The sequence below is a fragment of the Schistocerca gregaria genome, chromosome 5 (genome assembly GCF_023897955.1).
Source record: "Schistocerca gregaria isolate iqSchGreg1 chromosome 5, iqSchGreg1.2, whole genome shotgun sequence".
In the NCBI taxonomy this organism is placed as follows: domain Eukaryota; kingdom Metazoa; phylum Arthropoda; class Insecta; order Orthoptera; family Acrididae; genus Schistocerca; species Schistocerca gregaria.
This window is the reverse complement of record NC_064924.1, coordinates 463,039,056-463,065,478: the sequence shown is the minus strand read 5'-3', so window position 1 is coordinate 463,065,478 and position 26,423 is coordinate 463,039,056. Positions and strand designations below refer to the sequence as shown.

At 39.7% G+C, this 26,423-nt stretch overlaps 1 protein-coding gene across 1 annotated transcript in view; it reads left to right on the top strand.

The window, feature by feature from the left end:
• The first annotated feature begins 5,590 nt into the window (after positions 1–5,590).
• The window catches only part of LOC126272062 (tetratricopeptide repeat protein 19 homolog, mitochondrial), a 34,256-nt gene continuing 13,423 nt past the window's right edge, over positions 5,591–26,423 (top strand). Inside the window, exons 1-2 of the mRNA XM_049974592.1 lie at positions 5,591–5,984; positions 6,075–6,337. Of these exons, the coding sequence (XP_049830549.1) occupies positions 5,724–5,984; positions 6,075–6,337 (524 nt within the window). The 5' untranslated portion in view covers positions 5,591–5,723. The remainder of the gene's footprint in view (positions 5,985–6,074; positions 6,338–26,423) is intronic.

Here is a 26,423-nt window from a genome sequence, read left to right as displayed (position 1 = left end):
CGAATATATATAATACGGCCATCTTGTATCTGCAAAGCTCTTATTTTCACTGTTCAGTTAACATATACAATATCATATATACAGCCTCCCCCCAAGAATCATTGGGGAGAGCCATTGGTGGGGTGGCTTGCGTGCTTCAGCTATACAGATAGCCATACCATAGGTGCAACCACAACGGAGGGGTATCTGTTGAGAGGCCAGACAATAATGTGGTTCCTGAAGAGAGGCGGCAGCCTTTTCAGTAGGTGCAGGGGCAATAGTCTGGATGATGGACTGATCTGGTCTTGTAACACTAACCAAAACGGCCTTGCTGTGCTGGTACTGTGAATGACTGAAAGCAAGGGGAAATTACAGCCCTAATTTTTCCTGAGAGCATGCAGCTTTACTGTATGCTTTCATGACGATGACGTCCTCTTGGGTAAAATATTCTGAAGGTAAAATAAACCCCCATTTGTATCTCTGGGTGGGGACTACACAGGAGGATGTCGTTATCAGGAGAAAGAAAACTGGCGTTCTACAGATCAGAGTGTGGAATGTCAGATACCTTAATTGGGCAGGTAGGTTACAAAATTTAAAAAGGGAAATGGATAGGTTACACTTAGATATAGTGGGAATTAGTGAAGTACGGTGACAGGAGGAAAAAGACTTCTGGTCAGGTGAATACAGGGTTATAAATTCAAAATCAAAAAAATGGCTCAGAGCATTAAGGGACTTAACATCTGTGGTCATCAGTCCCCTAGAACTTAGAACTACTTAAACCTAACTAACCTAAGGACATCACACAACACCCAGCCATCACGAGGCAGAGAAAATCCCTGACCCCACTGGGAATCGAACCCGGGAACCTTGGCGTGGGAAGCGAGAACACTACCGCACGACCACGAGATGCGGGCAAATTCAAAATCAAATAGGGATAATGCAGGAGTAGGTTTAATAATGAATAAAAAATAGTAGTGCAGGTAAGCTGCTACACTCAGCATAGTGAACGCATTATTGTGGCCAAGATAGACACTAAGCCCATGCCTACCACAGTAGTGCAAGTTCATATGCCAACTAGCTCTGTAGATGATGAAGAAATTGATGAAATGCATGATGACATAAAAGAAATTATTCAGATAGTGAAGGGAGACGAAAATTTAATAGTCATGGGTGACTGGAATTCAAGAGTAGGAAAAGGAAGAGAAGGAAATGTAGTAGGTGAATACGGATTGGGGATAAGAAATGCAAGAGGTTACCACCTGGTAGAATTTTGCACAGACTATAACTTAATCATAGCTAACACTTGGTTCCAGAATCATGAAAGAAGGTTGTATACATGGAAGAGGCCTGGAGATACTGGAAGGTTTCAGATTATATAATGCTAAAACAGAGATTTAGGAACCAGGTTTTAAATTTTAAGACATTTCCAGGGGCAGGTGTGGACTCTGACCCCAATCTGTTGGTTATGAACTGTAGATTAAAAATTAAGAAACTATAAAAAGGTGGGGATTTAAGGAGATAGGACCTGGATAAAGTGACAGTACCAGAGGTTGTGGAGAGTTTCAGGAAGGGCGTTGGGGAATGATTGACAAGAATGGGGGAAAGAAATACACTAGATGAAGAATGGGTAGCTTTGAGAGATGAAATAGTGAAGTCAGCAGAGGATCAAGAAGGTAAAAAGATGAGGGCTAGTAGAAATCCTTGGGTAACTGAACTAATATTGAATTTAATTGATGAAAGGAGAAAATATAAAAATGCAGTAAATGAAGCAGGCAAAAAGGAATACAAACATCTCAAAAATGAGATCGACAGGAAGTGCAAAATGACTAAGTAGGGATGGCTAGAGGACAAATGTAAGGATGTAGAGGGATATCTCACTAGGGATAAGATAGATACTGCCTATAGGAAAATTAAAGAGGCTTTTTGAGAAAAGAGAACCACTTGTATGAATATGAAGAGCTCAGATGGAAATGCAGTTCTAAACAAAGAAGGGAAAGCAGAAAGGTGGAAGGAGTATATAGAGGGTCTATACAACGGCGATATACTTGAGGACAATATTATGGAAATGGAAGAGGATATAGATGAAGATGAAATGGGAGATATGATATTTTTGAAGAGTTTGACACAGCGCTGAAAGACCTGAGTCGAAACAAGTCCTCATGTATCGACAACATTTCATTAGAACTACTGACAGCCTTGGAAGAGCCAGTCCTGACAAAACTCTATCATCTGGTGAGCAAGATATTTGAGATAGGCGAAATACCCTCAAACTTCAAGAAGAATATAATAATTAAAATCCCAAAGAACGCAGGTGTTGCCATATGTGAAATGTACCGAACTATCAGTTTATTAAGCTACAGCTGCAAACTACTAATGAGAATTCTTTAGACGGATGGAAAAGCTGGTAGAAGCCGACGTCGAGGAAGATCAGTTTGGATTCCATAGAAATATTGGAACACGCGAGGCAATACTGGTCCTACGACTTATCTTAGAAGATAAATTAAGGAGAGCCAAACCAACGTATCTAGCATTTGTAGACTTAGAAAACGCTTTTGACAATGTTGACTGGAATAATCTCTTTCAAATTCTGAAGGTGGTAGGGGTAAAATACAGGGAGCGAAAGACTATTTACAATTTGTACAGAAACCAAATGGCAGTTATAAGAGTTGCGGGGCATGAGAGGGAGGCGGTGGTTGGGAAGAGAGTGAGACAGGGTTGTAGCCTCTCCCCGATGTTATTCAATCTATATACTGATCAAACAGTAAAGAAACCAAAAGAAAAATTAGGAGTAGGAATGAAAATCCATGGAGAAGAAATGAAAACTTTGAGATTCGTCGATGATGTTGTAATTCTGTCAGAGACAGCAAAAGACCTGGAAGAGCAGTTGAATGGAATGGACAGTGTACTGAAAGGAAGATATAAGATTAACATCAACAAAGTAAAAATAGGATAATGGAATGTAGTCGAATTAAATCGGGTGATGCTGAGGAATTAGATTAGCAAATGACACACTTAAAGTAGTAGATGAGTTTTGCTGTTTGAGGAGCAACATGACCGATGATGGTCGAAGTAGGTAGGATATGAAATGTAGTCTGGCAATGGCGAGGAAAGCGTTTCTGAAGAAGAGAAATTTGTATCGATTACAGATTCAAATGCCAGGAAGTCGTTTCTGAAAGTATTTGTGTGGAATGTAGCCATGTATGGAAGTGAAACATGGGCGATAAATAGTTTAGACAAGAATAGAATCACCCCTGGTAAGAGCTGTTACAGTTTGACAGTTGGAGCGATCCTAGCGCTCCAAGCGGCGGAAAGGGGACTGCCAAATGCGTCGCAAGTGTGATGTTTGTTTTGCATCATTTTCCTATGTGAATTACCTTTTTGTCTCCAAGAGTTTGTGTAATTTCAGAAGACAGAGATGTTTCTAAAAATGATTTTAAAATGAGTTCAACTTGGGATAAAAACACGAATCCTGCCGCAAGCTACAACACATTTATGAAGAAACACTTATGAGGTTGGATGAAACAGCAGCTTACCACGTTGATATAAAAGGAATATAAACATAGAGATTCACACGTAAGACGCACAGACATGTGCCTCTACGTACAAAAGGGATCGACGCCCCATTTGTCATTCCATAGGCCTACTGTGGTTTAGTCTTTGTCACCTGTTGCCCCTAGTATGACTTTCATCTTTATATTATTCTAAGTGGGACAAGCAACTGCAAAACAATGGGAGAAATATACAGTGCATGTAAACCCCAAGTCCTCAAAGCCAAATGGTTCAAATGGCTCTGAGCACTATGGGACTCAACTGCTGTGGTCATTAGTCCCCTAGAACTTAGAACTACTTAAAACTAACTAACCTAAGGATATCACACACATCCATGCCCGAGGCAGGATTCGAACCTGTGACCATAGCAGTCGCACGGTTTCGGACTGCGCGCCTAGAACCGCGAGACCACCGCGGCTGGCCCTCAAAGCCAATAACACTATCAGAAGTGCTGTCAGATATTAAATTTGTCATTAGAGACATTTCATCCAGACAGTCCATAACTAAAAAATATCAATATACCATAACATATTCACTAGTTTATCGATATCGCAGAATTGACGTAACTTATGCTTTAAAAGGTAGAATATATTGTCAACTCATCTCACATTTTATTTGTATGCCTTCCACGTATCTCTGTAATGTATGCACTGACGGAAGCATAAAACATTCAGACAAAACCTGGATGTCTGAGTGCTGTAATAAAATACATTTTGAGCAGACAGCTCGTTTCTGTCTTACCATGTTGCAGCACGTCTCTCCTTCAGTGGCATGCTAATCCAGTTTAACAACAATTCAGGGATGTCTGTTTTTAAATATCAGGATCTTATGGTCTTCAGGATTTGTTTGTCCTTCTTTACTTGATTCTTCTGATACAGTTTCTGTTGCAGTCTGTATTTAAAACGATAGGCACTTTCCCAGTCCAGTAATAGTTTTGCACGAAGTCTAGTGATGTGCACATCCTGATGCTTCACATGCTTTTACAGGTTACGAGTAACTGCACTTAATCTAACCACTTCATTGTCAAAGCAGGCTTGTGTTGACGATTCAGATGATTAGGTACTGTTTATTCCATAAAAACACGGGAGAACTGCTGGAGAGTACTTCTCCAGCTGTACTCACTTGAAGATGGCCAAAAGAGTTTGTGCCGAAATATCGTGGCAAGATGTTACTGACTTACGGCAGTTCTCCCGTGTTTTTATGGAACAAATAGTACGCCGGGAAAATTTCAAACATCACAATTAGGTATTGATTTGAACTGAGTTAAACTGGCTGCTTTTGTGACATAAGACTGTTTTACAGCTTATACGGATTGCCGAACCTTTGTGGCAATTTCCTCTATGTCGTTAGTTGAGGTGGCTTATGTGGGATATCAAACAGTGTGGGTTGATGCATTCAACAAGAGTTTGTTATTGCCCACACTCATGAACTAGTTTTGTTCGAATTGTAAGTGAACAAAACTTAACATTATATAAGAAGATAAACAGGGTCTTTTTTCATAATGTCTTCTCGCCGGCCATTCACTAGCCATTTCCTGCTACTAAAACGAAACATTAATCCCCAATACTCATGTAGTTTGCCAGTGAATCCTGACGATAGAGTTTAGTAACATGATGGTGTATACTTCTCAGGGTCCTTAGGAATCATGCAAAAAGATAGATGAGGTTTCTTCTTGTTGTTGTTACTGCTATTTATTGCGCTATAGACACTCCAGTGTGTAAAAACCATTGTGCAAACAAAAATAAACAATTATGGTTTTCCGCTTTTACATTACGCGCCGAACTCAACAGTTATTGGCTGCTTGGCGCGCTGCTGGCGCAGTAGGTAACAAAATTGAGGCGAAGTGTTAGACTGTTCGTAGACTGTGGTTTGCACTTTCCGCAAGCGCTTTTGCGCTAGTCTGTTTATACCCCCTTGGTTGTTACATCGGTGTACCCTTGAAAATGAAGCTATCTTCATGTTTGGGTGGTTTTTTTGTATTAGTAAAGGGGGGGGGGGGTAGATGAGACTCTTTTATCTTCATGCTTGTGTTCATTGAGATCGTAGGTTTGGGTGTGTACTACTACTACTATGTACTTTAGTGCTTTGGGTCTTGGGAATGGTTACGGTAGATCAAAGTTTGACACTGTGGTTAGTGGTACCGTGCGAAGTAGTAGCTGACTCCCAAGAGATGTAGGCATGTGCTAAGTTAAAAGATGTATCGCCTAACGCGAATAGCATTTCAGGTTGAGCGCAAATGGTTATCATCGTCAAAGCTATGTAAAAAGCGATTCAATGCATCTAGGCGTGACTACAGTACGAAATTAAATACATCGTTTGTGACTGAACACGAGTATCGAAACCGAAGTGAAAACTTCCCTTCACTGTTGGTATGGGGTGGCGTGTTTTCATTTCTCCAAAGCAAGGAGGAACCCGAATTAATACAAACTATTAAACGAGCAATTTTATTAATGCAGGTGTGCATCATGCGCGATACTTCTCTCACGACTAGCTTTTGTACAGTGTTCCGCACTTACAAATTTGTTCTGACATTTCTTTCTTTACAGAAAGACGAAATGAAAAAGGCAGAGCAGATGCTTCATATTGCATTAAAACTTGCTCAAGAACAACAGAACGAAGATGGTATTGTATATGTACTGGATCTTATGGCAAATTTGGCGTATGATATGAATGAACACGATAAAGCACATAAATTATTTGTTAGCGTTATGCAGCACCTTTTCAGAAAAGGTGTGCAGCAGGATGACAATAAAATCATTCATATAAGCCTGAAACTTGCTGACAATTACCATAAACAGGGAGAAAAAAGGTAAATGCAGAGATTAGCCTACCAAATACAGGCCAATAGTGGAGAGATGGAGATTTTAATTTTTAAAAATTTGTCGACGTTTTACGTATCTTATTCCAAGTTACATAATGTACTTACCAGTGACTTCATCAGAAGGACATGCAATTGTTATGTTACCTGGTGGTATCAAATGTTAACTAATAAAAAAGAAAAGATTGGCATGATTTCTTATGTGCTAAAAAACTACTAGTATCGCCACATTAATGGATGATTACATCCTTCACCCCTGAATCATGATTTTTAAAAAATCACATGCTTTACCATCACAGTGTTTCCTATATGTTGCTTGGTAGCTCTTTCAGGCATCTTAGTCGATTTTTAATACACATACCTAGTTGGTGTTTAGATTAGATTAATTCCATAGACCCATAAAAGAGGGAATCATCCTGGGTGTGGAACATGTGGGATAAACACATTACAAAAATGTAATTAGAAAAACTTGAGTTTCATTAATTTTGATGATTCTCAGTCAGTAAGCAGTAAAATTATGTACATGAATTAAATTTAAACTTATAATATTTACAGGTTTAATACTTTCATGTGCTTTCATTAAATCCATCATTCAGACATTTGCTAGTTTCTTGGCAATCACAACCAAGTATTGTCAAAAATAAAAGTAAATTATTCATTTCAATGATCCTCAGTTAAGAACAGTCAGTTTATGTACAAGATTTAAAATTGAACTTCCACTATTTAAAGACTTAAGACTTACATCTGCTTTCCATACATCCATCATTCACACAGTAGATAGTTACTCGGCTGTCATAACAAAGTATTGTCGAAAATTAAAGTATATTAAATTTTCATTAAAATGGTCTACTTGAGGTTCTGTGCTCAGTTTACAAGCAGAGCACCAGACATTGGGAATCATGGGTCTTATTGCAATACAGATTCCCAGGAAATGACTTGATAGTACTGTAGTGATTTAATAGCAACATTGGAAAGTGCTAGATTGCAAAACAGATCTTAGTTATTTGCCATATAAAATATTAACCGCATAACAGTTTGCCTTCAAAGTCACAGATACTGTTTATATTGTAAGTTATTGTGTCTCACGAACACCATAAAAATTAAGGGGGGAGCAAAATAAATATTTCTAGATCTATTCATCTGATTTTAAGGGTGTTTAATTCCTGAAATACAACCTGATTATTAGTAAAGAACATTAATCATATCTGAAGGAAAATTCACTAAAAACTATAAAGTCATGAGACAATTTCTGTCCTGTACTTACCTTCTGCAGGTGAAATGTTAAGTACTGCTGATGAGAGAGACATGAAAGTACATGGTACTATCCTACCTTTTGGACCTATTATTTCCTTCCTCATGGATGAGAGGAGGACTGGCTAGAGATGGTAAGAAGGAAGAGTGGGTAACTTGAGACTCCAGGATGAGAGTCTTCTCCCTGAGGAATGGATAATAGAGCTGAAAGCTAACATAATTTCATGTACTTTCTCAGAGATTTTGCCTCCTGAAGATAAGTAAACCTACTGGTCAGCATTTCATTATTTTATTGATATTAGGAAAGAAGTAGCTTGTTAAAACAGTGGAGGCTTGGCTTAGATAAGTACAAAGTATTATAGATATGATTGATTACAGCTTCACTTCGAGCTGAAGCACTCAGTGATGGACAGGTCTGTAATAAGTACAGACAAATGTTTCTTCTGTCATTTTGACTCTGGCATTTCTCCAAAGTTGATAGTTTGAATTTATAAATGTGTACACACTCTTCCATCTGCAGGTGGAATTTTTGTGAAAGGGTGAAAATAGTGATGGAGGCCATTGGTAGAGTTTACGGAGAGGGATTGCTCGATTATAATAGTAGTAATATTAAATACCATAGCAGTAATTTACCCAGTATCGTATAGTCTGCTGAATTCATAAAATATTTTCTTGATATAATAGAGATAATTTTCATGAATTTGTCAAACTGCATAAAAGTTTTGTATGTATGAATACAGTGTGCCCTATTTACAGATGCAAATACAATACAGTTTTCAGGTTTCACGTCAGTCCAAATTTATTAATACACGTGGACTGTATTACAGTTTATTACTTTTTAATAGCCTTAAATTTGACAAACTGCCTATTGGCTTCTGTCTCGGGTTCTTCGGCCGACATTCATATAATGATTTTTCTGATATTTCGCCAGCACGAGTGGCTGGTATTGTCAAAGCTTCACCCTCCATTGCCGGTGGTGAACTGGAGCCGAGCTCACGGGCGCAGACTATATGTACCTGGCGCGCCAACGTCCGAGGGCTTCTCCGCGGTCATTTCCGGAAATGATGTAAAAAATTGGACATACGGATTGCGATAATTTATTTAAGAATATAACAACACATTACATTACATCTACATACATACTACACAAGACACTGTACAGTACATGGCAGGGGGCACATTGGGCAACTACTTGCCACTTCCTTTCATGTTCCAGTCACAAAAGGAGTAAGGGAAAAATAGTTGTCTATATGCCTTTGTATGAGCACTAATTTCTCTTTTCTTATTTTGGTGGCAGTGGAATTGCTCTGCAGTTAGCCTCAAGTGCTGGTTCTCTACATTTTCTCAGTTGTGCCTAATGAAAAGAATGTGTCTTCCCTCTAGGAATTCCCATTTGACTTCATGAAGCATCTCTGTAATACTTGCACATTGCTCAAACCTATCGGTAACAAATGTAGCAGCAAGCCTTTGAATTGCTTCGATGACTTCCTTTAATCTCATCTGGTGGAGATCCCAAACACTGAAGCAATATTCAAGAATAGCGTCCTATATGTGATCTCCTTTACAGATGAACCACACTTCCCAAAATTCTCCGAATAAACTGAAGTCGATCATTTGCCTAACCTACAACCGTTTTTCTGTTTTCGTTCCATTTCATATCACTCTGCAACATTACCGCTTTGATATTTAATTGTCGTGATGCATCAGGCAGCTTACTAATGGTGCTGTATTCTAACATTATGGAATTGTTCTTGCCACTGATCTGCATTAACTTACATTTTTCTGCAATTAGAGCAAGCTGCCACTCAACATACCAACTAGAAATTTTGTCAGAGACACATCGTATCCTTCTACCATCACTCAGTGGTGACACCTTCCTGTACACCATAGCACTGAGCATTGATAGCAAACGGCTGCAGATTGCTGCTCATCCTTTCTTTCAAGATGATATAAACAGGGAGGGGCATTATGTAACAAAGGTACTTTGGGAGGCGGTAAAAGGTGTGTCATGTATAAAGAAGGGAAATGAAAAGAAAATCTCAAATAGATCAAAACTGCCATTAAAAAGAATTTGGAGTTTTTTTTTTTTTTATTTATTTGTCAATGAGACCATGTTGGTACATAGAATGTACATGAGACATTGTTTAACACCGTATTGTTTTTATCATTTTAACATCATTAGTATCTTATGGTTTCACTACTTATTATTGGTACAGTATTTGTTCAGTGGTTACAATGTTACTACGGATTCAGTGGATAAGACTGGTACATTATTGTTCATACTGGCACATTATTATCAAAATACTCTTTTGGACTGTAGAAACAGTGATCAACTGTTCAGCTTTGAACCCTACTATGTTGTTTAATGACTGCATTTTACTTGGTAGTTTCCTGAATATCTTTTTTCCAACGAGTAGAACTCCATTAACACACAGCTTAGTTTTTGTGTTTTTGCATATGGAGATCCATTTTTTGGCTTGTGTTGTGTGTGTACCTGTTCATTTGAGGAAGAGTGTGGGATTTTCATTAGTGTATTGCTGTATGAATACAATGGTTTCATGTATATGAAGGCATGGAATTGGAGGATTTGCAGTTTTCCGAAGAGTGGCTTGCAAGATTTTCTGTCTTTGGCATCTTGTACGATTCTTATGATTCTTTTTTGGATTCTATGTAGCTCGGTCGTGTTTGGAGAAACTCCCCGGAAAATGACTCCATTCTTCAGGAATGATTGGACACTTGGCATAGTACACACTTCTCAGGCAGTCTTTGCTACAGCAGCTTTCAAGGATCCTTATCACTCAACATGAGGTGTTCAATTCTTTGCTGGGACTGTTAATGTGATTTCCCCATCTGACATTATCCTGGATCCAAGCCTGAGAAACTTTGTCAGGTCAACTCTATTTACAACTTTGTTTGGCAACTGGCATTTTATAGTTTGTGGAACCTTTTCCTTGACGTTAAGGAAGTTGGTTGCTACAGTTTTTCCTTCATTAATGATTAACTTATTGTATGTGAAACATTCTGCTATGCTATTCAGTGTCCTTATTATGTTTTCTTGTGGTTTTCTGATTTTGCTGCAATGAGAAAGCTTGTGTCGTCAGCAAACCGGTAAGCATTTTGTTGGTTATTTTCATGTAGGCGGAACTTGGGGAACATGATATTTGATACCTTGGTAATCTCAGTAATGGATTGTGATTTTGTGTGTTGTATTTCCACTATTTGTTTCCATACACAAAAGTATGACTTGACCCCGTCATGAGGTGTTCCTCTGATACCTAGTTGGTTTCATTTCTGTAGAGGGCTTCATGATTTATAATATCGAATGCTTTTGACAGGTCAAGGCATACACCAGTGATATATTCACAACTGTCCACCTTCTGGTAAACTTCACTCAGGAATTCATAGATAGTACTGTTGGTTGAGTGGTTCTTCCTATACCTGTGTTGTGCTATGGATAAGATTTGATATTTAAAACAAACACTAACAAGAATATGACAAAATATGCTGAATCAAACAATAAATCAAAAATGCCTTCTACAATATGTGAAAAACTATAAAGAAAACTATAAGTTCATGATGAAAATAAAACTAACTTACACACCATGAAGATAACATTTCATTACTTATGCTAGTGTATGATGCAGTAACTAACAACAGATGCACAACTTTGTTGTCATAAAATTTCTGTAAAGGTTGGAAACACACACAGTTAACAGGAAATTTTAGCGTTTTTGTGGAGAAAATGGAATACTCCCTAAATGAAGTAGTGCAATAAAATGAGGGGTTATAGTTTGTGGAGTCCTTCTCAGTGAATGTAAGCAAGGAGCTACTGTAGCCAGCCTCATCTGACTGTCACAGCAAGCCTTGCAATGAACATAAAAAAACAAACCAGCCTTGAACCAAATTCTGATTGACAGAGAGAAACTTAAGTGGTCCATAAAAGTTTACAATCAGGGTTCAGTGGCCATTAAATCTTAGCACTTACAATTACTGTTAAAGGAGAGCAAGTAAAAAATAAAATACGAAAGATCAATTTCAGCTAGGTTAATGTAAATCTCTTAAATTATTATTGCATAGTGTAGAATAGCATGCTGCCCATGAAACTGAAAATCTGGCAACAAAACTCAATATATATATGTAGGAAAACTAGTGCAGCATTTTGATATTACATTCTCTAATATATATTACTGCCCAAATAGTAAAACTCATCTACAACTCGTAGTGACTCATTTCTTAATATAATTCCTTCAGCATCAATTTATTTAATTTGACTACATTCCTTCACCCTTATTTTACTGTTCTTGATGTTCATCTCAATAACCTTCTACATCTACATCGTACTCATTAAGCCACCCAGTGTTGTGTGGCCACCAACTGATCCCCCATAATCTCTTCCACTTGTGGATGGCACTTGTGAAGTGCCTCTGTATTGGCTCTAATTTCTTTAATTTCTCTATCATGTCATTATGTGAGATGAGATATATGTGAGAGGAAGTAACATGTTGTCCGACCCGTCTCAGGAAGTGCTTTCTCAAAATTTCAATAGTAATCCTGTCCATGATGTACAATACCTCTCTTGTAAATTGTGCCAACAGAATTTTTTGAGCATATTGGTAATGCTCTTGCACTAACTAAATGATCCTGTGACAAAACGCGCTGCTCTTTATTCGATCTTCTCTATCTCTTCTATCAGCCCTGTTTGGAAAGGATTTCATATTGATGAACAATACTCAAGAATCAGTTGACCAAATGCCTTATAAGCCATTTCCTTTGTGGATGAGTTACATTTCATTGAGATCATTCCTATGAATCTCATTCTGGCATCTGTTTTTCCTACAATGTGTTTTATGTGGTCATTCCACTTGAGGTCGATCTGGATAGTTACTCCTAGATATTTTACGGTAAACACTTTTTCCAACAGTCTCTCATCAATAGTGTAGCTGTGCAGCAGTGGCTTTTGTAGTCTATGTATATGCAATATGTTACATTTATTAACATTCATGGTCAACTGCCAGAGCATGCACCATGCATCAGTCCTCTGCAGGTCATTCTGGAAATTGATACTATCATGTGCCATAGCTGCTTTGTTACAGACAACTGCATCATCTGCGAACAATCTAAAAGAGCATCTGATACTTTCTACAATTACACACTGTTAACAAAAAGGGTCCTATCACACTTCCTTGGGGTACTCTGGAACATGGGATGCACATGTCGATTTTCTTCCATTATGGGTGATGTGTTGAGTTCTATCCCCAAGGAAGTTTTGAATCGAGTCTTAAATCTGGTCTGATACTCAATAAGCTCATATTTTTTTCACTAGAAGGCAGTGTGGGATGGTGTCAAATGCCTTTCTGAAGTCAAAGAACAGGGCATCATCCTGAGTGCTGTTGTCTACAACACTATGGATCTCAGTGAGGAACAGAGCAAGCTGAGTTTTGCAAGATCTCGGTTTGCAGAATCCATGTTGATTTTTATACAGCTGATTTTTGTTCTCCAGAAAATCATATTTTTTGAGCGTAAAACACCTTTCATAACTCCATAAAAGATTGATGTCAACAATATGTGTCTATAATTGTGTGCATCTGTCCTGCAGTCTCTCTTGAAAATGGGAATGATGTGCACTTTTTTCCAATCGCTAGGTGCCCTTTGTTGCTCCGGCTATGTACAGTAAATTGCTGCTAGAATGGGAGCTATCTCTCTTGTGTAATCTTTTTAGAAACTTATATGTACCTCATCTGGTCCTGATACCTTTCCATTACGAAGCGGTTGTTGCTTTCCTTTTCCATGATCAGTTATCTCAGTATCTGCCGTCTCAACTTCGGTGCAATTCCTGAAAGGAGGGACTGTTTTACTATCTTCCATGGTGAAACAGTTTCAAGACTGAATTAATTATTTTGGCCTTGAATCTGTTATCTTATGTTTAGGTGCCAGTATGATCTCTTTAGCGAATGAATAGATGATTTTGAAGTGCTTACTGATTTTACATAAGACCAAAATCTCTTGGGGTTTTCACTCTGGTCAATTGTCAAAATTTTATTTTCAAAATCATTGAAAGCATCTCTCACAGCTCTCCTTACACCTATTTTTGCCTCATTCTGCATGTATTTGTCAGCTTCAGCCAAGACATCATCCATTCTGTTCAACTGCTCTTCCATATATTTTACCCCTCATAACAGAATTACATTGTTAATGGCAAATCTCAAAGTTTTTATTTCTTCTCCGTGAACTTTAATTCGCTCTCAGGATTTCTCCTCAGTTTCCTTTACTAATGCTCAATGTCCAGATGGGTGTAGACTACAATCCTGTCTCACTCCTTTCTCAACCACCGCATCCTTTTCAAGCCCTTTAACCCATATAACTGCAGTCTGTTTTCTGCACAAGTTGAAAACAACCTTCCTCTCCTTGTATTTTACCCCCACTACCTCCAAAATTTCAGTTAGTGCATTCCAGTCAACATTTTCAAAAGCTTTCTCTCAATCTAGAAATGCCATAAACATAGGTTTGCCTTGCTGTAGCCTACCTTCTAAGATAAGTCATAAGGTAAGTGGTGTCTCATGTATTCTTACAATTCACTGGAACCCAAACTGATCAGCTTCTACCAGGTTTTTTTTCCATTCTTCTGTTAATAACTTGTGTCAGTATTTTGCAAGCATGACTTATTAAACTTATAATTTGGTAAATTCACACTTGCCAGCGCATGCCCTCTTTTGACTTGGAATTATCATGTTGTTCTTGAAGCGAGAGGGAGTTTGTGTCTCTTATATATCTTGCAAACTGACTGGCACCCTCAAAGACCTCAATAATTCTGAGGGAATATCATCTACTCCTAGTTACTTGTTTTGACGTAGGCCTTTCAGTGCTCTATCAGATTCTCCTTGCAGTATCATACTCCCAACTCCTTTTCATCTACTTATTCTACCCTTTGTGTAGTATTGCATTTGAATTCATTTGCCTTGTACAGCACTTGTATGTATCTCTTCCATTTTTCAGCTTTCCTTTCCTTGCTTGGTACTGTCTTGCCATTGAGCTCTTGTATTCATACAGCTGCTTCTCTTTTCTCCAAATGTCTCTAATTTTCTTATAGGCAGCATCTATCTTTCCTCTAGTTATGCATGCTTCTTCATCCTTGCATTTCATCTAATTGTTTAGATGTCTCTATTTCTGTCTGCTGCATGTTTATATTTTCTCCCCTTTTTCACTTAGATTCAGTATCTCATGCGCCATCCAAGGATTTCTACTGGATTTTGCCTTCCTGCCTATTTGATTCTCTGCTGTCTTCACTGTTTCATCTCGCAAGACTATCCATTCATTTTCTGTTGTGTTCCTTACCTATGTTTTGGTCAATGATTGCCTAATTCTCTCTTTTAAGTTCTCAATGACCTTTAGTCATTTCAGCTTATATAGGCCCCAGCTCCTGAATTTTGTACCTTTTTGCAATTTCTTCACTTTAATCTGCAATTTACAACCAACACACTATGATCAGAGTCCACATCTACCCCAGAAAATATTTTGCACTTAAAATCGGATTTCAAAGTCTCTGTGTTACCATTATGTGATTACGTCTCTCCAGATATACAGCCTTCTTTCATGATTCTAAACCAAGTATTAACGATGATTAAATTACACTCTGTGCAGATTTCTACCATGCGGCTTCCTTTTTCATACCTTTCATCCAGTCAAAATTCTCCCACTATTTTTCCTTAATTTTCTCTTCCAACTGTCGAATTCCATCCCCTCTGTCACAATTTTTTCACAAAGTATTTTATATTCTGGGGATCTGCAGCTGTTGAAAGGCATGATGTTGAGAAGAATTCAGCTGACAGCTGGTAAAATTCTTGTTTTATTGATACACAAGCGCTCCTAGTTGAGATATATTATTCAATGAATATTGTGACTTTATATTGTCGAATGACGTGTTCCTTGTTTCAAAATTTGGCTGCAGTCATGTGACAGCAGTGCAACCTGGTGTTGGAAAAGGAGAAGCAGTCCACAAAGGCAACTAAGGTGATCTCGTGAATCTGTCATAAAGGAACCCCTTGAGTGCGAGGTCTCAAAAGGCCAATGATGTTTATGGCATTTGACACCCAACATATTGTCTACCATACAACCACAATATTGTCTGCTAATGGCAAAAGAGGGGAGGACTGGAGTTATCCAATGACGAGCACAGCATGAGGTTTCATGGTAAACTGCTTAGTCAACGAGTAACTCACAACAGTGCTACAGTGTTAGTGGTATTGACACAAAGCATAGCAATGGTAATAGTAAACAAAGCAAACATTGCCTTATATCTACAAGAATAGTTGCCAAAGTTGACATGTTGTCATAAAGGAACTGAAGGAATTTCGCAGAGTGAGAAAGAAGTGGCAGATGAAATATTAGCATTTCTGCAAGGTGAGTCAATCAAATGTGTGTGCCTTATACACTCATCTGTGTGGGCAATGTACATGAGGAGTGCAGTCATAACAAAATGTGCTTAACAAGTGAAAGTGATAGTGAAACAGGTATCGAGCCCAGTAGTTCATCATCCTTGTTGAACAGGTAGCCACAAATCCCGTCTCCAGTGAAACATAGTCAAGAACAACAACTGTTCGAGGAGCAGGAACTAAACATAATTACGTACATGGGAGATTTACCACAGCCTAGTAAAAGGCAATATGGACATGTACTGCTTAAGAAAAGCTATGGATATTCAGTTGAGGACAGGGCACACTTGTTACAAAAACTGGCGTTTGCATGTTTCAAGGCCACTCGATACAATTACATGATGTGCTTGACAATGACCTACTACGTTATGCACATCAAATGGCATGCAACATAGATTACAGCGATGTCAAGAGAAGCAGTGGATGTTTGCATAACTTCAAACCACAGCAAACTGTGGAATCGACCCAAAAATTTGTAAATGAGATAAACAAACTTATCCCATCATTCAGTAACGAATTTGTTTTCAACTCTGACCAGTCAATATTTGAAAAGGGAGTGCCTGTGAATGGACCCCTGGAAATTAGAGGTACCAAGAGATTGTATTAATGTCACTAACACCAATATCTTATTGCATTCATATACAATTATGCCTATCATTAAGCTGTATGGTAAATTTGCTGCAAAGTTATTTATTGTGCTGCAAGAAGTTGGAGGTGCTTTGCCTCATATGATTCTTTCTCATGTGCATGATATTCCAAGGGCAGTAGGGAATATTGATGTCACAGTCAGTAAACGTGGGAACATGGGAGTAAGAGAGCTACAACTATGATACAAGCATGGCTTTTGACCAGTAGCTGGTCAAACTTGCTTTTGCTTGATTCCTTGTCTGTGTATAGAAATCATACTCCTTTAGAGCAAACTGTCCCTCCTGAAAAGTGTGTGTTATTGCATTTCATACTACCTGGAATCGTTGGACAAATTCAGCCTTTGGATGTTTGTTTTTTTCCATGCCTATAATACATATTGTAGCACTTTATGCAACTGTGGCTTAAAGGATAGCCAGTTTCACAATAAGCTCCACAACAGACTGTTTTCACAGTTGGTTGCATGCAGTCACATTCCATCAGTTCTCACCACTCTATTATACCAATATGATACTATATGCATCCTTTAATAGTGGATACCTAGCTGAATGTTTTGCAGAGTTCGTAACTCCCAAGGAGTTCACCTTCAATCTTGACAGTGTGAACCTTTGTAATCACTGTGACAGGCCATTTTTCATTCAGTGTTCGTGGCGCCAGTTAATGGTTCATTTTTTGAACATTTCTTGTATGTTAACAGTGTCCATTTTGTGAATTATAATACATACATCCCATAAAAGTTTGCTTGCTGAATGTCCCCCAACACTCATTTTCTGTCGTCCTCCTGATGCACATGTTGAGTCATTAGCAGCTAATTTTTTTCCTGTCATAACTGTTAACACAACACTTACAAATGAGCCTCACTAAAGGCTGAACTTGTGACTTCGCACTCAGTGGATTCCATTTTAGACACCTGTGTGGGCTGCTTCTACCCGCCCCAACACTGGGTTGCCCCGCCATCACACTGATGCAGGCAAATTTTAAAACAGTGGATCTTTCATTCACCAATGTAGTGACAATATTCACTGAATAATATATCTTGACTAGGAGCAATGGTCATACCTATGACCTTTTAACATTTTTGCATCTGATGGTGCAGCTTTAGGCCATAAAACTGGTTGTGTATCAATAAAACAAGAGTTTTACCAGCTGTCAGTGGAATTCTCTGTATCATCATGTAGTAATACTTTGTGTCCCGTAACTATATCAGTAATTTCTTTTGTCTCATCATATGGTCTTTCCATTTCAGCATATTTGGCAGTGCTAGCTGGCATATAAACTTGTACTATCGTGGTTTCGGAGGCTTTTAACATTAAGAGTGGAGAAGGCTACAATTTTAGTGGAAGAACAAAGTGGCGTTTGAAGAGACAGGTCATGTTTGGATAACATCTTTACCCTAAGACAAATAATGGAGAAGAAAGTGGAAAGGGATCTAAGCTGTCATTTGGTCCTCATAGTTCGTGAGAAAACATATGATACATTGCCACTAAAGATATTGTTCAAGTTGCTACCGTCAGGGGAATTGCCAAATATTTATGTAACAAGTATCATAAACATCTGCAAGTCAGCAGAATGTGTCATTAAAGATGGGAAAGAAATTTCTTGGAAGTCCTTCAGAATTACTAAATGACTTAAACAAAGTTGCACCCTGTCTCCCATACTCTTAAAGATTTAGACGCAGAAGGCAAAAATATATAACTTCATACTGAAACATTATTTTTTCAAGAATCAGAGCTATAAGAACAAATGCACACACAAAGTTTCAGTGAAAGGTTCTACCAACTACACCAAAACTATCCACAGGAAGGAGTCATCCATGTAAATATTAGTGTCAGACCATACTTTTATTGAGAATTAATGATACTTAGTTTGTATTTATTCAGTCTCACAGAACAGTGCCATGTTGTAAGGTTCTTGATGGCATTTACTGAACATGGTGAATGAATGTAGAAAAACTCTAAGTAAATGACCTTCAGTTGTTAACGTGAACAAGCAAACAGCATTGTTCTTTGTACATCTTCAGTCTTCATGAGAGAATTCAGCCAAATGGTAACCTTCCACTAGTCCTTTCTGCAAGAGAGAGATGTATGGTGGAAAGTACAAATACAAAGAAATGGCTCAGGGAACAGACTGGAGTGGAGGATGTAATTATGGTTGTGACATAAATGAAATTGTGGTTGGGGCATATAGTGAAGTGATTAGATGGTGAATGGATTAAGGAAGTTCTTTCATGGATCTTAAATAATAGGAGGAGATTGAAATGATGTAGTGGAAGGTGAGTAGGTTACTTGGAAAAACATACAGGAGCAACTTGGATGAGTATTGCTGAAGACCATAGTGCATGGAAAATTCTGTATGAGGCATTCACCCAGCAGTGGGTGTAAAATTGCTGGTGATTCATTATGATAACTGTTGTGATTGGTCTTATGTTTAGTGTGGCATTAGTAGTAGAAATAGTGACAGCGTGTATAGTAAAAACCATAATAGCTGTAACAGAAAAAACTGTAGCTTATACTTGTTAATGAAAAGTAGAATAACAGTGATCTCTAGCAGACAGAGTGATGTTATTTTATTATGTTGCTGGTGGCAAGTTGCTGTAGGTCATAATTTTAGTTCGGTATCATTGTTTTAGCAAACAGTATACATTTAATATATGGTAAACTCACCAAGCTAGGATATTAGTCGAACATCACAAATAATTTTTGCAATTTTTCCTGCATTCTTTAGACTTGCATGAACTGTTGTGCCCCATATTTATATTACAGAGTCAAAATTTGTTAATAACAATGTACAGTATGAATATTTGAAGACATACAGGGTGTTTCAAAAATGACCGGTATATTTGAAACGGCAATACAAACTAAATGAGCAGCGATAGAAATACACCGTTTGTTGCAATATGCTTGGGACAACAGTACATTTTCAGGCAGACAAACTTTCGAAATTACAGTAGTTACAATTGTCAACAACAGATGGCGCTGCGGGCTGGGAAACTCTACAGTATGATATTTTCCACATATCCACCATGCGTAGCAATAATATGGCGTAGTCTCTGAATGAAATTACCCGAAACCTTCGACAACGTGTCTGGCGGAATGGCTTCACATGCAGATGAGATGTACTGCTTCAGCTGTTCAATTGTTTCTGGATTCTGGCAGTACACCTGGTCTTTCAAGTGTCCCCACAGAAAGAAGTTACAGGGGTTCATGTCTGGTGAATAGGGAGGCCAATCCACGCCGCCTCCTGTATGTTTCGGATAGCCCAAAGCAATCACACGATCATCGAAATATTCATTCAGGAAATTGAAGACGTCGGCCGTGCGATGTGGCCGGGCACCATCTTGCATAAACCACGAGGTGTTCGCAGTGTCGTCTAAGGCAGTTTGTACCGCCACAAATTCACGAAGAATGTCCAGATAGCATGATGCAGTAATCGTTTCGGATCTGAAAAATGGGCCAATGATTCCTTTGGAAGAAATGGCGGCCCAGACCACTACTTTTTGAGGATGCAGGGACGATGGGACTGCAACATGGGGCTTTTCGGTTCCCCATATGCACCAGTTCTGTTTATTGACGAAGCCATCCAGGTAAAAATAAGCTTCGTCAGTAAACCAAATGCTGCCCACATGAATATCGCCGTCATCAATCCTGTGCAATATATTGTTAGCAAATGTCTCTCGTGCAGCAATGGTAGCGGCGCTGAGGGGTTGCCGAGTTTGAATTTTGTATGGATAGAGGTGTAAACTCTGGCGCATGAGACGATACGTGGACGTTGGCGTCATTTGGACCGCAGCTGCAACACGGCGAACGGAAACCCGAGGCCGCTGTCGGATCACCTCCTGCACTAGCTGCGCGTTGCCCTCTGTGGTTGCCGTACGCGGTCGCCCTAACTTTCCAGCACGTTCATCCGTCACGTTCCCAGTCCGTTGAAATTTTTCAAACTGATCCTTTATTGTATCGCTTTTCGGTCCTCTGGCTACATTAAATCTTCGTTGAAAACTTCGTCTTGTTGGAACAACACTGTGTTCTAGGCGGTGGAATTCCAACACCAGAAAAATCCTCTGTTCTAAGGAATAAACCATGTTGTCCACAGCACACTTGCACGTTGTGAACAGCACACGCTTACAGCAGAAAGACGACGTTGTGATGTCCAGGATTAAAAAAAAAAAAGAGGATGAATAAAGGTGAAGGGAAGTGGTTCTATTTTTACTGGAATGAACTTATTGATGGACATCACAAAAATTTATTTTACCTATTTTTTTTTTTTTTTTCATCGAAGACAACACAACACATATAAAAGAAATCATCACACTAATATTATCCACAGAATGATCGTTTCACAAGACACTTTCTAGCTCTACTGACTCTTAAGACTGAACAAGACTCGACTGACTCTACTCTCTCTCTGGACCACAGCCTCTTCACGTCCCTCTGGACCAGAGATTTCAACTGTGATTAGCACGCCGATTATTTAATTAATCGTACAGCCGCTGGGCGCGCGCTTGGCGCGTCATTTAAATGGGGTTAAACGCACACCGCGAGAGGCGTGGGCTAGCGGTGTCTTACAGGTATCGCCACAACGTACAGAATGGCGCACCCACAGACTGCGTTGTCTTCTATATCTTTCACATCACTTGCAGTGCCATCTGTTGTTGAAAATTGTAACTACTGTAATTTCGAAAGTTTGTCCGCCTGAAAATGTACTGTTATCCCAAGCATATTGCAACAAACGGTGTATTTCTATCGCTGCTCGTTTAGTTTGTATTGCCGTTTCAAATATACTGGTCATTTTTGAAACACCCTGTAGATGTTGTTATAGTGTTTGCTAATCATGTTTATGGCAAATATGCTTTTAGTCAGCTTACAGGCCAAAGGACCTATAGCATGTTTGATGTCGGAATCTCCTGCTGTGCTGTTTCTGAAACTTTTTATCCAGATTTATTTTTAATTACAGTCTTTGTGACATTTGCAATTAGATGGCTTTCATTGAAATACTGGATTACTTCATTTCTGGAACTGTTGTAAAAATGTTAAGTCCGTTATAATCATTGTGTTTTCACATAGTGGCTGTGGTATCTGCATACAATTCTTTTGAAGGTGGGAGAACATAAAAAAGGGAGAAAGTGATTGTGAGACAGCCTTGTAGAATCTCATATGTTTTGTAAGTGTTTTGCGTTTCAAAAGCCCGGTATTAATTTTAAACACCCCAAATAGTTTCCTGTTGCTTTTTTAAGATTTCTATGACTTGTAACTCGTTTATTTAATTACTCAGTTTCATAGCTTGTCAAGCAACATTGTAATGGTAACAGTACTCAAATGCTTTTTCTAGGTCAAAGAACACTCCAATAATGTACACTGTTCATAATGACAACTACCATCTCGATTATTGCCTATGCTACAACTGCAAATGTTGATTAAGTCGTATTTGCTTAGAAACTTCATTTGTTCTGTGTTAATAACTTCTTCAATTGTTTTAGCAAGTAAAGGTAAAATGAAAATTAGTTGGTATTTTTCAGTTTAAGATTTATCACTATTGGTGTACTTAAAATAGAAAGAAACTTCCACATGGGAAAAATATATTAAAAACAAAGATTCCAAGACTTACCAAGCGGGAAAGCGCCGGCAGACAGGCACAATGAACAAAACACACAAACACACACACAGAAGTACTAGCTTTCGCAACCGATGGTTGCTTCTTCAGGAAGGAGAGGGAAAGACGAAAGGATGTGGGTTTTAAGGGAGAGGGTAAGGAGTCATTCCAATACCAGGAGCGGAAAGACTTCCCTTAGGGGGAAAAAAGGACAGGTGTATACTATCGCACACACACACACACACACACACACACACACACACACACACACACACACACACACACACACACACACACACATCCATCCGCACATACACAGACACAAGCAGACATATTTAGGCAAAGAGTAAGGCAGAGATGTCAGTTGAGGCGGAAGTATAGAGGCAAAGAAGTTGTTGAAAGACAGGTGAGGTATGAGCGGCGGCAACTTGAAATTAGCGGAGGTTGTGGCCTGGCGGATATCGAGAAGAGAGGATATACTGAAGGGCGAGTTCCCATCTCCAGAGTTCGGATAGGTTGGTGTTGGTGGGAAGTATCCAGATAACTCGGACGGTATAACACTGTGCCAGGATGTGCTGGCCGTGCACCAAGGCATGTTTAGCCACAGGGTGATCCTCATTACCAACAAACACTGTCTGCCTGTGTCCATTCATGCGAATGGACAGTTTGTTGCTGGTCATTCCCACATAGAAAGCGTCACAGTGCAGGCAGGTCAGTTGGTAAATCACGTGGGTGCTTTCACACGTGGCTCTCCCTTTGATCGTGTACACCTTCCGGGTTACAGGACTGGAGTAGGTGGTGGTGGGAGGGTGCATAGGACAGGTTTTACACCGGGGGCGGTTGCAAGGGTAGGTGCCAGAGGGTAGGGAAGGTGGTTTGGGGATTTCATAGGGATGAATCAAGAGGTTACGAAGGCTAGGTGGATGGCGGAAAGACACTCTTGGTGGAGTGGGGAGGATTTCATGAAGGATGAATCTCATTTCGGGGCAGGATTTTAGGAAGTCGTATCCCTGCTGGAGAGCCACATTCAAGGTCTGATCCAGTCCCGGGAAGTATTCTGTCACAAGTGGGGCACTTTTGGGGTTCTTCTGTGAGAAGTTCTGGGTTTGAGGGGATGAGGAAGTGGCTCTGGTTATCTGCTTCTGTACCCGGTCGGGAGGGTAGTTGCGGGATGCGAAAGCTGTTTTCAGGTTGTTGGTGTAATGGTCGAGGGATTCAGGACTGGAGCAGATTCGTTTGCCACGAAGGCCTAGGCTGTAGGGAAGGGACCATTTGATATGGAATGGGTGGCAGCTGTCATAATGGAGGTACTGTTGCTTGTTGGTGGGTTTGATGTGGATGGATGTGTGAAGCTGGCCATTGGACAGATGGAGGTCAACGTCTAGGAAAGTGACATGGGATATGGAGTAGGACCAGGTGAATCTGATGGAACCAAAGGAGTTGAGGTTGGAGAGGAAATTCAGGAGTTGTTCTTCACTGTGAGTCCAGATCATGAAGATGTCATCAATAAATCTGTACCAAACTTTGGGTTGGCAGGCTTGGGTAACCAAGAAGGCTTCCTCTAAGCGACCCATAAATAGGTTGGCATACGAGGGGGCCATCCTGGTACCCATGGCTGTTCCCTTTAATTGTCGGTATGTCTGGCCTTCAAAAGTGAAGAAGTTGTGGGTCAGGATGAAGCTGGCTAAGGTGATGAGGAAAGAGGTTTTAGGTAGGGTGGCAGGTGATCGGCGTGAAAGGAAGTGCTCCATTGCAGCGAGGCCCTGGACGTGCGGGATATTCGTGTATAGGGAAGTGGCATCAATGGTTACAAGGATGGTTTCCGGGGGTAACAGACTGGGTACGGATTCCAGGCGTTCGAGAAAGTGGTTGGTGTCTTTGATGAAGGATGGGAGACTGCATGTAATGGGTTGAAGGTGTTGATTTACGTAGGCAGAGATACGTTCTGTGGGGGCTTGGTAACCAGCTACAATGGGACGGCCAGGATGTTTGGGTTTGTGAATTTTAGGAAGTAGGTAGAAGGTAGGAGTGCGAGGTGTCGGTGGGGTCAGGAGTTTGATGGAGTCAGGTGAAAGGTTTTATAGGGGGCCTAAGGTTCTGAGGATTCCTTGAAGCTCCGCCTGGACATCAGGAATGGGATTACCTTGGCAAACTTTGTATGTAGAGTTCTCTGAAAGCTGACGCAGTCCCTCAGCCACATACTCCCGACGATCAAGTACCACGGTCGTGGAACCTTGTCAGCCGGAAGAATGATGATGGATCGGTCAGCTTTCAGATCACTTATAGCCTGGGCTTCGGCTGTGGTGATGTTGGGAGTAGGATTAAGGTTTTTCAAGAAAGATTGAGAGGCAAGACTGGAAGTGAGAAATTCCTGGAAGGTTTGGAGAGGGTGATTTTGAGGAAGAGGAGGTGGGTCCCACTGCGATGGAGGACGGAACTGTTGCAGGCAGGGTTCAATTTGGATAGTGTCTTGGGGAGTTGGATCATTAGGAGTGGGATCAGGATTATTTTTCTTCGTGGCAAAGTGATATTTCCAGCAGAGACTACGAATGTAGGACAGTAAATCTTTGACAAGGGCAGTTTGGTTGAACCTGGGAGTGGGGCTGAAGGTGAGGCCTTTGGATAGGACAGAGGTTTCGGATTGGGAGAGGGGTTTGGAGGAAAGGTTAACTACTGAATTGGGGTTTGTGGTTCCAGATTGTGTTCACTAGAATTTTGAGGTGTTGGGGGGACTGGAGCTGGAAGTGGGAGATTGAGTAGATGGGAGAGACTGGGTCTGTGTGCAATGAGAGGAGGTTGAGGTTTGTTGGAAAGGTTGTGGAGGGTGAGTGAGTTGCCTTTCCGGAGGTGGGAAACCAGGAGATTGGATAGTTTTTTGAGGTGGAGGGTGGCATGTTGTTCTAATTTGCGGTTGGCCTGTAGGAGGATGCTATGTACAGCCGGTGTGGATGTGGGAGAGGAAAGATTGAGGACTTTGATTTGTGATAGGAGTTGACGGGTGTGTTCATTGGCCGAGTCGATGTATAGGTGAAGGATTAGGCGGGTGAGGGCTATGGATTGTGCTGTTTGGAACTGGTATAAGGACTGATGGAAAGAAGGATTGCAGCCAGAGATGGGAACTTCAAGTATGAGGCCTTTGGGAGTAATGCCAAATGTCAGACAAGCCTGAGTAAATAAAATATGGGAGCGTAATCTGGCTAGGGTGAAGGCATGTTTGCGGAGGGAATGTAAATAAAATTTAATGGGGTCGTTGTAGGGATATTGTGAGGTTGACATGGTATTAGAAGGTGGAAAGGGTAATATGAGGTTAAAGTGAAAGTAAATAGAAATTTATATAGGGAGAGATAAAGGTGTGAAAAAAGTCGAAAAAGTCTTGGTTTGAGATGAGCTATATTGATCCTGTGCTGAACTTAGGTTGGTGAACAACAATGGGTGCAAAGGTTAGGTAGTTATGTTGTCTCCAGATGACGTTAAAGGGTGGGGAAATTCAAGAAAAATTCGAAAAACATTTTTCGAAAAAAGTTTCGAAAGAAAAAAAGTTTCGAAAGAAAGGTTTCGTAAGAAAAAAAAAAGTTTCGAAAAAATAATTTCCGAAAAAATAAAATTCGAAAAAAATTTTCGAATAAAATCTTGACAAATGTGTGTGTAAATGTATTCAAAGGACTGGTTGTGGACTGGCAGGTTTTAAGAATGAGGCTAACAATTGTTTGATGAAGAAATAACGTGTAAACCTGTGGGAAGCTGCTAAAAAATGATTGGTTATGTGGGAAAAACGGGAATGGAAATAAAACGAAAGTTTTTGGAAATAACTGACATGGTTGTTTAATGGGTGAAAGGAACTGAAGCTGTGAAATAGTATTCATGAGTTTACACGAAATGTTTGTAAACTTGGAACAGTGGATTTTATAGCAGCGGTTATGTTGAAAGCGTTAAAAAATTTTTAGGTTATGGTTTGGAAGGGTTTGGAAGTAAATAACGTATTATTGAGTATAAATAGGCAGGATAAAATGTAGGGTAGATTCGGAAAAAGGGAAGATGAATAAAAAATGAAACTACTTGTACAAACGAGAAACGAGAAGAGAAAGTAAGATGACAGAGAAGATTTCGAAATGCAACAGAGACAATAACAAACGTAATTGTTGGGTTCAAATTAAAAAACAGAAAGA